At 42.8% G+C, this 21,076-nt stretch overlaps 1 protein-coding gene across 4 annotated transcripts in view; it reads right to left on the bottom strand.

Moving 5' to 3' along the window:
- The window catches only part of SANBR (SANT and BTB domain regulator of CSR), a 45,206-nt gene that overhangs the window by 21,582 nt on the left and 2,548 nt on the right, over positions 1-21,076 (bottom strand). For all 4 annotated transcript variants that reach the window (XR_013539395.1, XM_072986993.2, XM_072986995.2 and 1 more), the window contains 9 exons: positions 12,840-12,997; positions 12,013-12,199; positions 9,575-9,668; positions 6,892-7,130; positions 4,868-4,926; positions 3,534-3,694; positions 2,341-2,427; positions 1,675-1,785; positions 314-437 (listed from right to left, as the gene is read on the bottom strand). Coding sequence is in view for 3 of the 4 variants with exons in the window: in XM_072986993.2 (XP_072843094.2) it covers positions 314-437; positions 1,675-1,785; positions 2,341-2,427; positions 3,534-3,694; positions 4,868-4,926; positions 6,892-7,130; positions 9,575-9,668; positions 12,013-12,199; positions 12,840-12,989 (1,212 nt within the window). In the remaining variant the exon portion in view is untranslated. The remainder of the gene's footprint in view (positions 1-313; positions 438-1,674; positions 1,786-2,340; positions 2,428-3,533; positions 3,695-4,867; positions 4,927-6,891; positions 7,131-9,574; positions 9,669-12,012; positions 12,200-12,839; positions 12,998-21,076) is intronic.

The raw sequence follows: 21,076 nt of genomic DNA on the forward strand, positions 1-21,076 counted from the left end.
TCTGGCCCAGGAGACAGAGATATATTACAGCCAGCGACCAGACACTGTGATGTACAAACTGATGCAGTTCTTATATTTTGAAAGAACTGCAACATCATTCATTCATTCATTCTCTTCCTTTCTCCCCACAAGGGACCCAATACTGATGAAACGGAGACCCATTCTGGACTAACTTGGAATGTTTTTAAGCTGCCGCAGATCATACAACTGTTCTAAATCCCTTCCCTAAATGTCCACAAATTGCAAAATTTGAAAAATGGTTACCTTGTAAGGTCTAGCCAAGGGTAGATGGGTTGGACTCCAAAATACTCACTTGATTACATCTTGAACATGTCAACCAATTGACAGTTCCCCAAAGACGCCAGTATACATCTCGCCAAGATTTTAGCTCTTCAAAAAGACTGAGCAAATACTCATGAACATCCCAAGATTTATCTCTGCGCACAAAAGAGGAAGACATCGTCAGGAAGCTTGAGAAGGAATGTATGAGCTGATAACACTATTCAAATACTTGAAAGGCAGTCATACAGATAAGGGGCAGGATTTGTTCTCAACCATTCTAGAGTGCAGGACACGTCATAATGGGCTCAAGTTACAGGGAGCCACATTTCGATTGAAGGTCAAGAAAAACTTCCTCTTAGAACAGTAAGATGGGGGAACCAATTTCTTTGAGAGGTGGCAAGTGTTCCAACAATCGAGGCATTCAAGAGAAACTTAAGGCAACCACCTGGCAGACATCCTTTGAATTGGATTCCTGCATCGAGCAGGGGGGTGGACTTGATGGCCTTATAGGCCCCTTCCAACTTTACTATTCTATGATAACCCTCCTTTGTTATTTTTTGGGCAAGATGGAAGAAAATGCATTATCTCAAATACTCCCTTCACTGCCATTGTATAAAAGAATTAAACAACGTCTGCAAACCTTTACCAAATTCAACTGTTGCGCCATTAAAACCTGTCATTTTGTGACATCATCAGTTCCAACTTGTGGCAACCCCCATAGAGTTTTTCCAGATATGTGAGATATTCAAGCCATGGTTTACCCCTGCCATTCTTCATGAGATTCCATAGCCAGATGAAGATTTGAACCCAGGCCTACCAAGCCCTAGTCTGACAGCTAACTCCCATTAAAATTTCTGAAGATTACAGTGAATTATATGAAATAAGAATACTACACTCCTGAGAACTCCGGATTTTGCGTATCTGATTAGCAAATGATATCTTGAAAAAGCAATATCTGCTTCATTTCTGCAGAACTTCATTTCCTTTCTAGCCAGGAGGCTGGCTTTGGGGAGTTAAAAGCAGTAGAATGTAGTGAGGAATATTACATTTCATTGGGAAATGTGACACAGGTTTTTAAAATGCTCTGCACTAACCCCACATTAACAGAATCAGGCTATCTATCCAAACAGATAATTAAATATATGCCCCTTTCACGACTGTAACTTTCTGTGGTGGAGACCTATTGATCCGTAAAACACATTTTGTTAATTAAATGCTTCCTGACACTTCGCAATTGATTACATCAAACGCCTGTATTGCCTTAGCTGGACTGGGCCTTAGACAGACAGACAGATCAATTCCTAATTTAAAAGCCTGCTTTGGGAACATGTGGAAAGGAAATCGGCAAACACACCCTGTAAAAATGTTGTTACAACATGATTTAGGAAGCACCTTATGTGGATATAGATGATATTTCCATGTTGATCAACATTAATCTTTCCAGGAACACAGGGAATTCTCCTTTCTGTATCCTTAATGAGAAGTTTCTTACATAAACAGCACCTTTGCAAAAAGAAAGTTGTATATCATGAGACTGACATGACAGATTTAGCAGGAAGAAAAGGAAGTGTAAGAGAAATGAATGATTAATGACAGCAAAAAAGATGGGAAAGTAAAGCACAATTCTCAGCTATCTGAATGATATAATGAGATCAGGAATATAGCTATTAATGATAACATGTGATATTAAGTTTAAAGAGGATGTTTAAATAAGAATACTATTAAGAACATAGGAGGAGATTTTACAGAATTCACAGTAATAAAAAGGAAAGGACCATTACCTTCATAAGAAACATTGCAATTCTGGAAGGAACAGGGGACTATGGAATAATAATCGAAAAACTGAAAGTAGGCATACTTGTGCCACTGAAAGGGTACACTATGTTTTAATTTTTTAAAAAAATCGGAATTACTATGAATATTATGCCAAATTGTTATTGTTTATTTGTTGATACATTTTGGTTGAGTTATGTTATGCATTGTCTAGTAGTGTGATTTTTGTTGTTTATTTTGGTTGTTAAATAAACTTGAAAAACAGAAGAAAAGATAGTTCTATACCTATACAGGGTTGCTGCATTTCCCCTTGAATCTGGGTTCGGGTAGTCAGGATCAAATAAGCGTTCTATCTTCTTACAGAAAAGTTTGCTGCCAGTGGTAAACAAAGACTTAAGGCAAAAATGAACTATCAGTTATTATTATTTTTAAATAATCCATAAGAATACAAACAAAAAGAGTACATTCCTAAAACTTTTTCCAGAAAAAAAAATTCCCTGCAATATCTCCATCCTGTTGTATAGAATTGCACACGAGCAACTGAGGGACGAAGCTGCAAGCAGGGTCTCCGACCCAAATTTCAAGGGTCCTCCTTGCTTAGCCCCAGGAGACCTACAGATGTCCTCCTTCATCTGCTCAATCCGTTATCCAGCCATGGAAAAACTGTAGCCCTCCAGATGTTATTGGACTGCAAATCCCAGCATTCCTCACTACTGGTCATTTTGTTTAGAACTGATGAGGGTTGCCAACAACATCTGGAGAAATCGATTTTGCCCACTGCTGCCTGGATTCCTTCCAGATGAGCCTTGGATTCTTCAACCCAAAGCTATGAATGTGTGGGGGGGGGGGGGGAGAAAGGCATGTTTGTAACACTCGTATGCTCATAGTGAGATATTCCAGGACTGTTCATCATGTATATAGTAGAGATGGGCATGAGCCTCGGTTCGAAGGTTCGTATGTGCGACACCACAGGTGCTGCGCATTCTCTTTCCCCGCCTCCCCGGTACGAGCCCCCACTCATCAGCTGGTGCATGCTCCTCTCCTCCTCAGCTGTTCGACCAGTCTCGGGCAGGAGCATGGGTTTCCCTGCCCGCCTCCTTGTCTGAGCATTCTAGGAGGCCGGACAGGCAAACCCGGGCTCCTGCCAGGGACTGGTTGAGAAGCTGGAGAGGAGGAAGAGGAGCATGCTCTGACTGGTAAGGCTTGGAACTGATCTTCCGTGGATATGGGAGGTCTTACGATACACGAATTAATAAAATATTTATGCTATCCAGTTTGTCGCCCTGCAGCTACAAAAGCACAGTAGATGACCTTCTAGAAGTTCCATTTAAATCACCAATTAAATAACTTACATTCAATGCCTTTAAGGATCCACATTTCCATTACCTGTCTCTTCCGATCTGGATAATCAAGAAAGGCAAACGGACCGCTTACGACTGTGATGTTAAAGGATAGTGTATATATTTTTTTAAATGTACCTCTTAAATTTATCTCTTTTGTCCTTCACCTCTTCTAATTCGTTATGGGTGAAAAGATCTGCTATACGCGTCAGAAGGTTAGCGTTGATGCAATTCATGTTGCAAGGCGTGGCTACAATGGCACTCATATTCTTATGGCAATAATTAATACATTTTTCCACCTAGAAAAACAGATACAGATGCAACGGGCTTAGCAGTTGTACCAACATTTCTTACACTAATTTAAGAATGGTGTTTTCTGAGAAAAGCTTCAGCTTTGGGGACAGTATAGGACCCACGCTTCCCTAGCTTTATATCTCCATTCCCAGACTTCTGTGGGCCACTTCTTCAGACCAGGTGTGAACAGAATGTTATGTTCATTTTTCAAAAGCTCCTTTGGACCACAAAAGAAGAGTGGAATGGCATTAAAACAAAATATTCTACCTTGAGAAGATTGGGGGGGGGGTGCCATTGACAAGTTTAAAGTTAAAAACTTTTTTCTGAGGCAATGTAGGGGCTCTGAACATCCATCCATATTTGTTTGTTTAATTTGCATACCACCTCATTAATCTGGATGGTTTACAATGCGATAAAAACACAACAAACAATAAAATTAAAACAAAACACACAGACAGTAACACAAAAATTACAAGAGGCGTAATTTGCAAATAGAAAGCAGAACAGGAGACATAACATTTAAAAATAATCAGGCAGGATTGCAATGAAAGGCATCTCTGAAAAGCAACATTTACAGGAGCCTTTTAAAGGGTGAGCGCCAGGTGCAGTTCCACTGGGAGCTGATTTCGGAGCGCAGGGGCCACCAGAAAGAAGGCCCTACTTCTGGTGGAATTATTTCCTGGCTTAGTTTGGAGTAGCCACCCGGAGGAGCGTTGCCTGGGAGGATCTGACAGAGTGGGCAGGTAATTTTGGGAAAAGGCCCTCTGACAAGTAACATGGTCCCAAACCATTAAGGGCTTTGTAGGTGATCATCAAAACCTCAACTCTGACCCAGGACGCAACAGGTAAGCCCGTGCAAGTGGGCCAGAAATGGGGATCTTAAAGTATATATTGCTATACAACAAAGGTGGGATTAAAAAATTAAGTAAATTATTTATTTTATTCTCTATTGCATCTCCCAATCTAGAAGGACGTCAAAAATGGCTTAAACACTTGTGTTAGGGCTCTTCTCTCAATCTTCTTAGGGTTCCATTTATGTACGGACCGCTGTTTCTGAATGATTGTTGCAACAAACGGCACAAAGATAAAATAAAAACCAAGCAAATGTTCTCTGAACAGAATATGGGTCATCAGTGGCTCAGAAACCTCGAAGGCCACCCATTCTTTTAGATACTCACTAAAGAGTCCATCTTCAGGAACTCCGAGGAAATCAGAATTGAAATGACATTGCTTGGTTCTAAACAAAGAAACAAGAAAACAAAGTGAAAAGGGTTACAAAGTTAACGTTAATTAGCTCGTCGGATTTGTAAAAGGAAATACGACGAATCCTTTGCATCATTCCATCCACATTCTATAAACAAGGAATGGGAGTAAGTTTGGACACTCAGTATGGTCTGTTTTCTACTATAAATATATCGTGTTTCCCCGAAAATAAGACAGGGTCTTAAATTAACTTTTGCTCCAAAAAACGTGTTAGGGCTTATTTTCAGGGGACATTTTAATTTTTTTCATGTATAACAATCTACATTTATTCAAACACAGTTGTATCATCTTCTTCTGGTTGCTGCACAAGGGTGGAGGGCAGGTTTTCACTTAACTGGGGCTTATTTTTGGGGTAGGCCTTATACTACGAGCATCTGAAAAATCATACTAGGGCTTATTTTCAGGTTAGGTCTTATTTTCAGGGAAACAGGGTAGTAAGTCACCAGAGTAGAGCAAAATCAGAGTCAAACCCTTGGTAATCCCATTGATTTATGTAGGGGATAAAGTTAAGCATGCATTTAACTCCTCCACTGATTTTTCTTAGATGGCACCAAAAACTGATTATTCCAAAAATAGCAAAGAGTCTCGGTTGGGTCCTGAATATGAGTTAAGTTTCATCTGGCAGAAGCTTTTATGAGCTCAAGCCCACTTCATCAAGTGTCAAATAGGTGTAGTGTACACATTATTATGTCAAATAAAACATATGTCTCTTTTAAGACACCGCAGGCCTCTGTTGTTTTTGTTAAACAAAGGCTAAACCTCAAATTTCGTTCCAAAAATCATCTGTTTCCCTATAAAACATGAAGCCATTTAGCTGCTCAGTTAAGTGAGGGGCTTCCAAACTCATCTTCTCAATCCTTAACTTGAGACCCACTGCCTTTCCAACATTGTTCAAACAGCAATCTAATATGCCATATTGTTTCCTCCAAGCAAACCCATTTCTAAACTTCTTTCCTACATCATAAGTTCAAAATGCTCACCTCTACTTCTGACCGCTCTAGAGTTTACAACTCAAAGCAGATTTTTGAAACTTCCATCTCTTTTCAAAACAGACCAGCACACTCTTTAAGTAGCCCATTGTGGGTTCACATGGGTTTTTCTTTATCCCTTCTCTCCTTTCAAGTGTGATTCCCCTTTTCTGAGCTAACCATGGTTAACCGTAAATCCAACTATAGTTGCAAATGATAACTCACTACGAACCATGAAAAGGTCATTACAGTGGCGCCTCGCTTAACGAGCGCACCGTTTAACAACGCATCCACATAGCGACACGTTTTTTGTGATTGCTAATGCGATCGCATTGCGATGTTTAGATAGGCCAAAAATTGCATTGCGATGATCGGTAAGTGTTTCGCTTACCAATCTTCGCACTGCGATGTTCTAAAAACAGCTGATTGGCGGTTCCAAAATGGCGGCCGGAAGAATAAAATGGCCGCCCGCTCCGTTTTTGCACCCTGCCCTCGTTTACCGAGGTGGCAGCCAGATGGGGAATCTTCGCTTACCAGTGAGTTTTCGCCCCATAGGAACGCATTAAATGGAGTTTAATGCGTTCCTATGGGGTTTTCAGTTCCGTTTAGCGATGTTTCCAGATAGAGACTTTAATCCTGGAACGGATTAACGTTGCTATGCGGGGCACCACTGTATCTGAAGATGGGGATCTGTAAGTGAGTAGGAGGTACAGCAGAAAACCACAGAGTTCTTCCCAACTGGTTATATGAGTCAGGGTTGTAACTTAGCCACAACAATGGTTAGTAGATGCACATTATTACATCGTTCAGCCAGCTTTGGTTTCTTAGACCAGACTTTCATCCTTTAAAGCAGAAAGGCCATGGAAGCCACCTTCCAGAACAATTTTCTGCAGGCAGACAGTTGGTTTGAAGTAGAAGCCAGGCTGCTTAGAAAACGAATCTGCGGCAAAAACATAGCAATATTCTTTTACCTAAGGTAGGTACTTCATGTAGTTCATACTCCTTAGTGTTCCTCTTAACGTATCGAATCAACCAGTTAAAGATGTGAACGTCACAGTGAACCGAAATGTCCACCTCTTCCCAGCGCTGGGCATCCACCGACAGGTATTCGGCAAAGTACTTCATTTCAGAAATCAAGAGATCTCGCGGACAGACAAAATCTTCCTTCAGATTCTTTGCTTCATCACACACATGGATCACCATATTTGGCCTTCATTTGAGGGGAAGAGCAGGGAAATCACAGGGAGGAACACAGTTATAAATGTACGGCAAAGAATGTCAGATTGATTTACAAAAATATTATCCCCCCCCCCAGCTCTAAGCTTCACATCGGTTCTTAGGCATAGGGAAGACTATAATTTCTCAGACATACCCATTAGGCATGGGAGTTTTGTATTTGCATGCCAGGCGATATGAACACGAAGCTAGGTATCGCAGGTACCGTGGCAATCCATTCCCGCCCCCCCATCCCAAAAACCAGCCGGGTCCCCTCACCAGGTTCCTGACAGCGGCGACACTGCGCCCATGGCAGACATCATCCCACGGGGGCTGCTCCATCTCTCCCCACAGCAGATTGCTTCGGCAAAGGGGCAGGAAGATGAGTCTCCTCGCTCAGCTTCTGAGCAGTCGGCTGAGGGGAGAGGCAGGGCAGCACCGCCGGCCACAATCAGTGGAATATTGCCACGGTCAGATGCGTGCAGGCCAAGGAGCCCAGCGAGTGGACTGGCCTGGCTCGAGGGGGCAGGAATCGACCACCACGGCACCAGTGATGCCTAACTTTGTACCTGTACGAAAACGAATGTCTAATACACATGCGGTGCTTACTGGGGAATACTTTCATGAGGCAGCTATGAAGACAGTTAAATGTATTCTTGAACGCTTTCACGGCCAGGATCTGATGGTTGTTGTGGGTTTTCCGGGCTGTCTGGCCGTGTTCTTGAGGTTTTTCTTCCTAATGTTTCGGCTGGCATCCCACACACTACACCAGAGCACAGACCGAGTTCCGACTCCTGTCCTCCGAAGATGCCCGCCACAGAGACTGGAGAGACGTTTAGGAAGAACAACCTCCAGAACATGAACAAACAGCCCGGAAAACCCACAACAACCAACAAGACAGCTGAACTTTAATACTCTAATGTATTAAAAGAAACTGTTCAGAAAGAAGAAAAAACCTGATGAATCTAGGGGCCCTCTTGTTGGCAGCGCAGCAACCCTTGGCCAGATGGTAGCAGCCTACCCAGCCTCACCTCTCATCATAGTAGCTCCACGTGGCATCCAGGAAGGGTGCTGTGGCATGCCGGGAGGCTGATGCAGGTCCCGGAAGGGATGTGTGTGTGTTAATCAACTATTTATGCTTTGCAGTTACATTTGGGGGGGGCATGGATTTTTAATTACATGGGGCTCTGGTGCCTCTTGCCCCAGCGTTGTGGAAGGGATAAGTGTATTATCAGTGGAGAAAGCTTGTTTACATACAAGATAGAGCAAGTCTGTTTTCGGCAGAGCACGGGACCCAAATCCTGTGACTGAAATGACAAGAAGGAAGCTTTCAATTGAACAGTAAGAAAAACAGAAAGTAAGGGTTGTTTGACGGTGAAACAGATGGCCTTCAGAAGAGAGGGGACTCTCCGTCATTGTGAGTTTCTGAAGAGAGTTTGAGGAGTGGGGGAATCTCTTTTGGACCTTCTCCAATTGTGGGTTCCCTGCACCAGCAGGGACTAGACTAGAAGAGGTCCTTTGGGAACCCGCTTCCAATGCTGAAACTCTGGGACTTTATGCCCAGGTCTATAGGATTTGAAAAACTTCAGTGCCTGGGGAGTTTCCAGCTCCGAACACGGATTTCATAGAGCTGGAAAACAGGAGGAATTGTATTATTCTGGCCTAAAAGGGACATGGTGGCACTGCAGATTAAACCGCAGAAGCCTCTGGCCTGCAACATCGAAAGATCAGCCGTTCGAATCCACGCAACAGAGGGAGCTCCTGTCGCTTTGTCCCAGCTCCTGCCAAGCTAGCCGTTCAAAAGCATGTAAAAATGCAAGTAGATAAAGAGGTACCACCTCGGTGGGAAGGTCACAGCGTTCTGTGTCTAGTCGCGCTGGCCACGTGACCATGGAAACTGTCTATGGACAAACGCTGGCTCTATGGCTTGGAAACAGGGATGAGCACCGCGCCCTAGAGTCAGACATGACTGGACTAAATGTCAAGGGGTACCTTTACCTTTAGGCAGCAGCCAGTTGCTAACTGGGGCTGGTTACAGGAATCACATCACACCCACACACCCCATTACAGCAGCTCCACCGGCTGCCGATCTGGGCACAATTCAATGTACTGGTTCTAATCTAAAAATTCCTAAAAAGCTTAGGTCCAAGCTATCTCATGGACCGCTTCTCCGTTTATGAGCCTGCCTGGGTGTTAGGGTCATCAGGAGAGACCTTTCTCTCAGTCCCACCAGATGCCTTCGGTGGGAACTCGGGAGAGGGCCTTTTCTGTGGCTGCTCCCAGACTCTGGAACTCCCTCCCACTTGCCCCGTCATTAAGCCACCCCATCCCACCATGAAATAAAAAGTCCCACGAAAGGCAGAAATAGGGGGGAAAAGTACAATAAAGCAGATCTCAGGGTGATCTAGTTCTCCTGAAAGGAAACAGCTATCTTCGTACCCTTGTGTTTCATCAGCATTTTCTCCATTTTTACGTGCAGGACACTTCTCACTTTCTGAAGAGGAGTTCCTTGAGGACGCGACACTTGGCCTTCCTTAAATACAAGTGGAGAGAAAAAGCATGAGGAGGATTATAAGGTGTTTTCATACATATCTGTCCACTGGTAGTCCTCAGGCAAGAAGGTGCAACAGAGTGGTCCACGTAGCTTACAGCCTTACCTAATCTGCCTCTGCCTTTGGCAACAATGGCTGCAACCACAACCAACAACCACAACTCGCTTGTGGAACCATCTCCCTTGTGGATGAAACACACTTCAGCAGTCCCCGTAGTCATTGGGGCTTTGGGAACAATATCAAGAAATTTCACACAGTATGATAAGCAGTTGCAGAGCTCAGAAATCACACCACCAGAACTGCACAAAAGGGCAATATTAGGACTAGCATACCTACTGAGCCAATATTTAACAAATACAGCGGTGCCTCGACTTACAAACTTAACCCGTACCAGAAGATGGTCGTAACTCGAACTAGTCGTAGGTCAAAGCACCATTTCCCATAGGAATGCACTGGAACGCAATTAATCCATTCCAGACAGGGGGAAAATTTACCAAAAAACCCACTGCAAGCCCCATCAGAACACATTGGGGCTGGGGAAAAAAAATCACCAAAGCCCCCCCCCCCCAAAAAAAACACAATGCAAGCCCCATCGGAACGTGTCAGGGCTGGAAAAAAATCACCAACCCCCCCCCCCAAAAAAAACAAAAAACAGAGCAAGCCCCATCAGAATGTGCTGGGTGTGAAAAAAAATCACCAAACAAACAAACAAACAAACCCCAAAACACAGCAAGCCCCTTCGGAACATGCTGGGGCTGGAAAAAAAAACTACACACACACACACACACAAAAACACAAGCCCCATCGGAACATGCTGGGGGTCAAAACAAGCCCACACACAAAAAACAACAACACAGCAAGCCCCATCGGAACATGCTGGGGCTGGAAAAAAACCCCACCAAAACACAAAAAAACCACAGCATAGAAATATACCCCCCCCCAAACTCAAACCCACCCTGAAAAACAAAGTAAATGTACTTACTCAGGAGCAGAAAGCAGCACTAGGCAGTCCGAAGCCTCCTCCAATCGCACACTCTCTAACCATTGGGGAGAAAGAGCTACAAAGCGACAGCCTCTTCGCCAACCAACGGCTTGTAATTTAAATTTCCCGCTTTTTTTTCTGGCTGTAACTCAAAGCTCCAGTCACAAGTAGAAACAACAAAATTTTGACCGGAGCTGGTTGTAACTCAAAATGGTCGTAAGGCGGGACGTTTGTAAGTCGAGGCACCACTGTACTTCAATTTTTGGTAAAAACTTGTACCTCTTATACAATACCAATCAATGTTTTTATAATTTTGATTGACCGTGCCTGGTATTTTTAACCACTACGAAGAAGAGGAAGAGGAGGAAGAAGAAGCCATCAAACCAATTCCAACTTAGGGTGACCCTTACTTGGGTTTTTCTAGGTAGAGCGTACTCAGATGTGATTCACCCTTCACCCTGGGACTGTGCAAGCTGGCCCAAAGCCACACAGGCTGTCTGTACACACAGGAGACACTGTGGGGAATTGAACTCCCAACATCTGGCTCCGCAGCTAGAGACCTAAACCTCTAAGGGCCCCCTCCCTCCACATCCCTCCCATAATCCTCAGCCATTATAGCCATGCTAGCAAAAAATGGGCTACCTCTCTCATCCTCAGTTATCAAAATGATGGTGGTTTAGGATAATAACCTGGACGTTGCCAGGCTAGAAAAGCCTATACAGTGGTGCCTGTTATACACGGAAAAATATGGTATTTATTATTTTCAGTCAGAAGGTAAGTGAATCAGCAGACACTGGCACCCACGGGTGGGGGCGAGTTTCTACTGTATACACCTTCTATATTCATTGGCTATGCTGGACAGTGGGGGGAGGTTTCTGGGAGCTGTAGTTTCTCAAAACTAACTTTTCTACGCTCTTCAGAAATCCATTGTCACTTAAAGACAACCAGCACTTTCTACACGGCCCCTGTCAGAGCAGAAGCAGTGGTCTAGCATCTATTAATGCTTTCCGCCATGATGTTCAGATGCACCACATTGTGCTAAGAAACAGTCCTTCCCAGGCCTGATTAAGATTCTTTCACATTCTGTAACCCCATCAAATGAACTGCTCCTACAAGCATGTAGAGACTCTGACTGCAGTAAGAAAGCTGCAAGAAGAGCTTTTAAAAAAAAAATTAAAGAATTTTAATGACCTGCTTAATTTTTGTCAAAATAATAAAACAAAAATCAAAGGATTTTTTTTTAAAAAATCACTACACAATAAAAAGGGAATGGGCCAATTTCAGCTGATAGACCAATACAAAAACAGCATGTAGAAGGCTATGGATGCAACAAAACCACTTACCATTTCCAGAAATAGCATCTTTTTCATTAGGTTCCTCCTGTGATTCTTCCTGAGCATCAAGAAGAGATGATCTGATATAACCAGCTAGCGTTTCCATAGGGCTCCCACCACTGGCCATTAGCGAACTGTATTGATTATCAACTGGAGAATTTCCACTGCTTTTTAGTTCATCAAACCTTTTCGCACACTATCCAACAAAAACAAATACATCTTATTTATTTTTTGTTCCTGTTGAAACCAAACTGAAAAAAAACCTCCCAGACGTTTTTTTTCCAGATTCCCAGTACTGGCCCCGCAGGCAGTATCTAGGAATCTGGGGGGGGAAACAATTTCAATCTTATGCAGACTGAGTGACTAAGTGTTTGAGGCTAGAAATTTTATTCTGGCGCTCAGGGATATTTTGAGAGCCTTTACAGTCTTTGCCTAACCGTATGAAATCTGAAAAAATGTGTTCTGCTATAACTCTTTTAAGTTCTATGGGGCTATTTGTTTACGATGGATGAATATTGTAAACGCAATTTTACAAAATAAGTCTCTCCTTGTTTGCACTCAACCTTTGCAAACAAGTTACAAGTTTTACATCTTAACAAACAAACAAACAAAAATCAGATTCTCCTCTTCAGTGACAAGCTCCAGAATACGTAGCCAACATGGTGGGTATGGTAAAAAAAACAAAAAAAACAAGGACACTGACCAGTTACAGTTTTACTAGAACATTTCCTCAAAATGAATTTGGCATACAAACAAGAAATATTTCAAGCAGGTAACCCAACACAACTAACAGTCTGGGTAGAAAAGAGGGAACAAAGTTGGAAGCCAAAACTTACCTCTTTTGATGAGTAGCCCGGGACTAATCTCGCCACACTGTCCCAGTTGATAGGCTGAGGGACCCCAAATAGGGAGCAGAGGATCATATCCAAAACCATTTGATTATTGTCATACAGGAAATTATTGTTTTCTGAATACCCGCGACTCATTTTTGGCACTAAAAGAAAAGGGAAAAAAAGAAAAAGGCATGGAAAAGATAGAACCAAGAGATTGTTTAAAGACTTCTGGTTTGCCACAACTAGACAGTGGTGGCCATTAATTCATATGGTTATATAGTCTCTGAGAAGACTCCCTGGAAAAGACCCTCATGTTGGGAAAGTGTGATGGCAAAAGGAGAAGGGGACGACAGAGGACGAGATGGATGGACAGTGTCATCGAAGTGACCAACATGAATTTGACCCAACTCCGGGAGGCAGTGGAAGACAGGAGGGCCTGGCATTCTCTGGTCCACGGGGGTCACGAAGAGCCAGACACGACTTAATGATTATACAACAACAACAAAGTATCTGAGCAGCAAAAGCACTAGGAGTAGCAACGGAGTTTTGCTTCCTTTAAATCAGTAGTTCCCAACTTTGTTTCCCAAGGTGTTCTGGCCTAAAGCTCCCAAAAGCCTTCATCACTAGGTGCACTGGCCAGGATTTCTCGGAGCTGTAGTCCATGAACATCTGGAGATAACAGAAGCACAGAATCGTAAAATAATGAAGCTTGGAAGGGGCCTATCAGGCCATCGAGTCCAGCCCCCTGTTCGATGCAAGGATCCAAATCAAGGCAAATCTGACAGATAAGTTTGTCCAATTTTCTCTTGAAGGCCTCCAGCGTTGGAGGGCTCACCACCTCCCGAAGTCATGGATTCCATTACCCTACTGCTCTAACAGTTAAGAAGTCTTTCCTGATTTTCATCCAAAATCTGGCTTCTTGTAACTTGAGCCCATCGTTATGTGTCCTGCTCTCTGGGATGATAGAGAACAGACCCTGCCTCTCCTCTCTATAGGACTACCTTTCAAGTATTTGAAAAGCGCCATCCCATCTCCTCCTTGGTACTCAAGATTGGGAACTGCTGCTTTAAAGGAAAGGCAGACTGGAAGCCTTAGGTATGCTTTTGCGGTACAGTGGTGCCTCGCTAGACGGCTGCCCTGCTTGACGATGAAATTGCTTTACGATTTTTTTCAAAACAATGGTTCCAATGGGGCTTTTTCGCTGTATGATCACCCTCGCCCGCTGTAGAATATTTCGCCCACAGAATGAGAAACAAAATGCACACATTGACGATTCGAGGTAAAACAAATGAGGAATAGCCGCAAGAGCCGATACTAAAATACACCTGTTACGTCTAACAGGTTTCATAAAACCCTGTTGTTGCTGGTTTTATACAAGGGAAAAGAATTGCAAGAAAAAGAGTAATTTCTTGGCTGAAAATGTGAACCTTGGACACAACACAGGCCTTCTCTCTCGCTGCCCCCAGACTTTGGAACCCCCTCCCACTGGAAGCCAGCCTAGTGCCCTCTTGGTTGTCCCTCCGCAAGCAGGCAAAGACCTTTTTCTTCAGGCAAGCTGTCCCTCAGTGGCTGCCTGTCTGCACATGTTTTAGATGGACTTGTGCTTTTACTGCTTTGACTATGTTTTAGTATCGCTTGTGTTTTCCATTTCTCAGAGTGGTATTACCTTGTTCCTATTTAATATTTCTATACCTAGTGTTTTTAGGTTGAATTATTGCCTTTTAATTGTGTAAGCTGCCTTTCTATTTTCATTGTTTTCAGCTTTACATATTGTCTTTTAATGATGTATACCACTTTGTATACTCATTGTTTTTATCTTTAAATACCTGTACTCTCTTTCAATGATTGTAAGCCACCACGGATCCTTTTAAAGGAGAAAGGCAGGGCGAAAATATTTTAAATAAATAAAAACATTAATTACAGCTGCTGCCCGGAGAGTCAAAACAGTCATGATCTGTAGCAGAAGATAAACAAGGAGAAGGAGAGGAAGAGGAGGAAGAAGAGGCATAAGATGAATCCAGTGTGCTGGGCAACTGAACTTTGCTGGTTAAAGCGGCTCAAAGAACAAGGAAAACAGGGTTCACTGTTCCCATTGGTACTTAACTTCAGATTAGAAAAAAAACAGGAAATAAAATTTGAAAGATTCATTCACTGCCTTTAAAAACCCATCAATATTCACAGAATAGATTCCACTCCAATTCACCTGCTGAGAAACCTCTTCACAGCTATTAGGGAACTCACAAGAAAGTGGGAGAACAAACCAAAAAGATCCTTCATAGGAAGCATGCTCAGTTCATGCGCACTGCCATCCAGCACTCCCGGACATCACCGTCAATCCCTTTAAGAAAAAAATAATGAGTCCGACTTGAATCAACCTGACCCAACACTTCCTTCGATGTGTAAATGGAAAGACTGACGGATGCTGATCCAATCTCTTTTTGCTGAAGTTCTCGCTAAGGAAACATAATACAGTAACCATCTAACCTAACCTAAATGATCTCCGTAGCATGATTTTCACCACCTCTGCCCCATATGAATATTTGTTTTGTCCATTAGGATAAGCTGTAAATCTCTTAAGGAGGAAATTTATTCTGTCTAAACCAGTGCTTGGAGAAGTTACCTAGAAAAAGGACAGCTCCCAACAGTGGCCATCCAGCATGGCTAGAAAAAGTAACTTTTCCAAGCTCTGCACAAAACACAATGCAAATCTAATTAGACTTTCCCATCTAAAACTGGATGACAAACATGGACAGCATCTTAAAAAGCAGAGACAACACCAAGCCCAAAAAGGTCCGCATAGTCAAAGTGATGGTTTTTCCTGTAGTGATGTATGGAAGTGAGAGCTGGACCATAAAGAAAGCTGACCGCCGAAGAATTGATACTTTTGAATTGTGGTGCTGGAGGAGACTCTTGAGAGTCCCCTGGACTGCAAGGAGAACAAACCTATCCATTTTGAAGAAAATCAACCCTGAGTGCTCATTGGAAGGACAGATCCTGAAGCTGAGGCTCCAAGACTTTGGCCATCTCATGAGAAGACTCTCTGGAAAAGATCCTGATGTTAGGAAAGTGTGAGGGCAAGCGGAGAAGGGGACGACAGAGGATGAGATGGATCAACTATCCCACAAACTACAACAGAGCACGGACAGAGTTCCTACACCAGTCCTCTGAAGATGCTGGCCACAGAGACTCGCAAAACGTCAAGAAGAACAACCTTCAGAACACGGCCAAAGAGCCCAAAAAACCCACAACAACAATCAGATCCTGTGGTTGTTGTGGGTTTTTCGGGCTTCTTGGCCATGTTCTGAAAGTGGTTCTTCCTAACGTTTCGCCAGTCTCTGTGGCTGGCATCTTCAGAGGACAGCAAACTGTGCTCTGGGTAGGCTTGAGAGTGGGTGGAGTATTTATGACTGTGAGAAGGCTAGTTTGTGAGGTAGGCTATTGTCCTAATCAGGAGATGGTTGATTAATGTGTTTTGTTGTGGATGTATTGTTTTGATAAGGAGGGGAGATTATCTGTCCCTGTGTTTGATGGGTGTCATTAGCTGGTCTTTTGTGTGCAGTAATCCCCTGACCTTGTGGCTGGGTGGAGTTCATTGACCATTTGCACTCTGTGTTTTTGAGAGCTGGGAGCCAGGTTTTGTTGAGTTTCAGACATTCCTCCTTCCGGTTGAAGTTTTGTTGATGCTTGTGGATTTCAATGGCTTCCCTGTGCAGTCTGACGTAATGATTGCTGGTGTTGTCCAGTATTTCAGTATTTTGTCCAGTTTGTTTTATGGCATGTTCAGCTACTGCAGATTTTTCTGGTTGTTTTAGTCTGCAGTGTCTCTCATGTTCTTTGATTCTGGTGTGGATGCTTTGTTTTGTGGTTCCAATGTATACCTGGCCACAACTGCAAGGTATCCGGTATACTCCTGCAGTGGTGAGGGGGTCCCTTCTGTCCTTTGCTGACTGTAACATTTGTTGTATTTTTGTGGTGGGCTTGAATACTGTTTGTAAGTTGTGTTTTTCCAGAAGTTTCCCCATGCGGTCTGTGACCCCTTTGATGTATGGCAGAAATACTTTGTTTGTGGGTGGCTGTTTTTCTTCTTCAGTTCGGTGTTGTTTTCTTGGTTTGATGGCTCTTGTGATTTCATTTTTGGAGTAGCCATTTGCCTGTAGGGCCCAATTCAGGTGGTCGAGTTCAGTGTTGAGAAACTAAGCTTCACAGTTCCGATTTGCACGGTTTACCAGTGTTTTGATTATGCCTCTTTTTTGCCGTGGGTGGTGGTTGGAGTTTTTGTGTAGGTACCTGTCTGTGTGGGTGGGTTTTCTGTAGACCTTGTGTCCCAGCCTTCGGGAATACAAATCAGATCCTGGCTGTGAAAGCCTTTGAGAATACAATTAAAATATCATTTTTTTGGGGGGGGGACCTTCAAAGTCTACCTAACCATCTTGAAGGACAGAACTTGACAAATCTCCCTGACACTTTCTTAACCTAGTCAAGGCAAGAAGCTGTAGCAACCATCAGTGGCCAGGCAGTGAACTGGGGCGTGTGATGAGTTGCTCATTCGTATCAGCCGTACAGTCGAAGAATGACATTACAGTGCAGCTTTTCATCTTTGTGGGAAGACTGGACCCACCCTTTTCTACTTCATCTTGCAAACAGTTCTCAGGCCCCACCGCCTTATTGAGGTATGGAGCGTGCCAGTTCTTTTCTTCCACGGTGCCAGGATACACTCTCCACAAACAGTAGCAAAGAGCAGATTTGACAAGCAGGAAGTAGACCATCAGCACGACCAGAGTACCTGGAATATATTCATACTACTATATGTTCATTTTTCCCTTTCACTTGCAAGTTCAACAACGGATACGGAAGGTAACAGAAATAAGCTTTGCTAAGGAAACGAAGAACGCCTCTTCTCTTGTCACAACAAAGCCAATGACCTTAACAAGTGCTCTCCGTGCATATGTGACGTCATACATCCAACTGGGAACGAGGGGTTAGTGTGGATCCTGGCGGTCCAGTATTCTAAGCTTTATATTAAGCATTATTCCAAAACACCAGTCCTTCTTATCTTACATTACAGATGATCAACAGCAGTAGAAGCATTTATTTTCATACTGTGAACCCGCCCAGGCAGCTATTAAAAATACATCACCGAGCGACAGGGGTGTATACTGTTTGTGGAATTGTATGGTTTATGTTGCTTTTCGTTTATCTTTTTCTTTTTAAAGTTTGGATTGCTATGCATCTTCTTTTGCTTTGTATTCTTCTTTTCCGATTTGGATAAAAAAGAAAGAAAAAAGAACAAATCATATTGGGAACAACTGTGAACTTCCACAAGCAGCTATTAAAAATACTGCACTGAATGTTATTCTGAATACAAAGCAAATCCAGTTACATCTGCACATCTCAAGCTTACAGGCATCTTAGCCGTGCAAAAATGACAGGCGCTTGAACACACAATGATGGTTCCAGACAGGCATGAAACTTTTGTCTAGCAGCCCTGCGTTCTGTAAAATGCAGTCCAAGACTTGGCTCTCTATAAAGAGGTAACACTCATAAATAGGCCAAAAAGAAAAAGAAAAAGACGACTAACAGATGCAGTTTCTCCCATTCAAGCCCTTCCTCATAGCTATTTTAAAATAAATGTGGGACAGAGATTTTATTCCTTTTTCAAGCATTAGGCCAGTATGTCACTTCATATAATCATGTAATAGAAAGCAACAAGAGTCTCGGGCCACTTGAGGAGCCTCATAGCACAATGTTTAAACTGCAGTACTGCAGCCAAAACTCTGCTCACAACCTCGGCTCAACCCCATGTAGCTGGTTCGAGGTTCAACCAGCCTTCCATCCTTCTGAGGTTGGTAAAAGGAATACCCAGGGAATGTGTAGTAATTAACGTGTTAACCATCCAGACAGTGCTTTAATCACCATGGGACGCTATATGAGCAGCATGCTTTGCTTTTTACTTTAAAAACTAACACACGTATTGTAGTTAGAGCTTCAAAACATTTTTTCACACTGCAATTCCCATAATCCTTTAGCAAGCTATGGGCGTTGCCAATTCTGGGAAACATAATCCATAAAAGAAACTTTTCAAAGTTCTGATATAGAACTTTAGTTTTTGGACAAAAGTCTACTTTATCACATGCCCGATTCCAGTTTAATTCTGCTTTGAGAGGGTTCCTTTTCCAAATGCTACAATATTTGATACGAGTTCTCCGTCCCCTTCCCCTAACTTGGGAACGGAATGATTTCATGTTTATTCAGAGGAAGTAGAAACTGCTGAAAGACTAAAAATGATTTAGCTGTGGAAGATGGCTATATTTCGCAGTATACAGAAGCACTACAGAGAGATGACAATGCAGATATTCTCAGTTATTCATTCTGTGGTTGGATCTTGCACAAGCATGGACACCACAAACAAATACAGTACTATTGATTTTCACAAAGTATCCTCCCTGATAAACGGAGAGGGCCAGTGGCCAACACAAGATCCACTGCACATTTCTGAGTCAGGGCAAGGACAACAATCAGTACAGTTAGGTAGTTGCACAACTACTTTGTTCTAGTGTACTTGGCAGGGGTTTTCCCCTCTGTGGCCATTATGATGGATGAAGCCTGACAGTTTGAAGAGTGACGACCAATACTTTCTGCATATCATCAGACCAAAGATATGTTATTTATATGCATCTTCTACACATACATACAAACAAAAACAAAGCAGATAGCTATGCTGTAGCTATGAGACATTTCCTGCCAACCTAGCAGTTCAAAAGCATGCAAAAATGCAGGTAGATAAATAAGTGCCATCACGAAGGGAAGGTCATGGCATTCCGTGTCTAGTTGTGCTGGCCACGTGACCACGGAAACTGTCTTCGGACAAACGCTGGCTCTACGGCTTGGAAACGGGGATGAGCACTACGCCCTAGAGTTGGACACGACTGGACTAAATGTCAAGGGGAACCTTAATTTATGACACATTGATCTGGTCCGGCCAAACTATACTATGGTCTGAGGTCAAGCTGGAACAAGTAGCGAGCTCACATGCCTCTGTCCAGCACAGATGCAAGGAAACTGATAGATGTTGCTTTTGATAAGCCGCGGGTTATCATTAGGAGCCTGGTGGCGCAGAGGTTCAACTGCAGTACTGTAGTGAAGACTCTGCTCACAACCTGAGTTCATTCTCAGGCTCAGGTAGCCAGCTTGAGATTGACTTGTTCTTCCATGGTCAGTAAATTTAGCACCCAGCTCGCTTGGGGGGGGAAGGTAGAGGTGGGGCCAATGTGTAGCTTGCATTATTGTGAACTTCCCAGGGAGAACTTTAAGCACTATGGGGTGGTATATATAAGCAGCACACTTTGCTTTATGTATGAGCTCTACACAACAGTTAATCTTAACTATGCTAGTGGTAATAGGCCAGCTTCAAAAGTCTTTGCTTTAAACTGGCTTGCTCCCACTTGGGCTTCATCAGAGTTTGTTTTGGGGTGTCACAAGAAACTGCAAGTTAAGCTAAACTGGCAGAAAAACCTCTAAGTTACTCCTTATGTCCAAACATAACCAAGACACCATAAGCTGAACACTTGCTGAGGCTTGTTCCTAAAATACTCAACTATGGTTTAACATTACACCCAGTCAGCTCAGTAAAAAGACATATAAATGTGCTTACATTTATTCAACATGGATATTAATCCATTCATAATTTCAGTCTTTATACTACTGAAAAACTAAGTATTTAATTTGAAGAGAACAAGTAAACATTGAGGGGAAGGAGCTGCTTATTTCAATGAAGATGTTTAGCTTCATTACGTCAGTCTGACCGATTTGAATAGGATAGACTTTAAATCCTATGACCTCAGTACTTCATGAATGAGGTCCTCTCTCGTAAGGCTCACTTGCATAGAACCCCCTTTTTTGTAAGGTAGAAAAGCTCAACTTTCTGGAAGAGCAAAGGAAACCTAAACATATGGGTGTGGCCTTTGGCGCAATCGGATCAGTATAAAAGAATATTTTTTTAAAAAAAGACTCTTTGAATGTATGCATTAACAGTCCAACTATTAATCATTTTCACAGTTCTTCCCTTAACAGAAGGAAAAAAGATTTTAAAGTAGAACAGCAAAGACAATTGCCCTTCTACCCGATGTTGAGTTTTATTAGAAAAGTCACTGAAGAATTTCAATTCAAGGTATATTCCTGTAATAAAGCATCTCTTAAGGACCTAGTTTAGCTGAAAGTGAGGCTAATGTTTTACATTATAT

This window comes from Pogona vitticeps, chromosome 1 (genome assembly GCF_051106095.1).
Source record: "Pogona vitticeps strain Pit_001003342236 chromosome 1, PviZW2.1, whole genome shotgun sequence".
Taxonomy (NCBI): domain Eukaryota; kingdom Metazoa; phylum Chordata; class Lepidosauria; order Squamata; family Agamidae; genus Pogona; species Pogona vitticeps.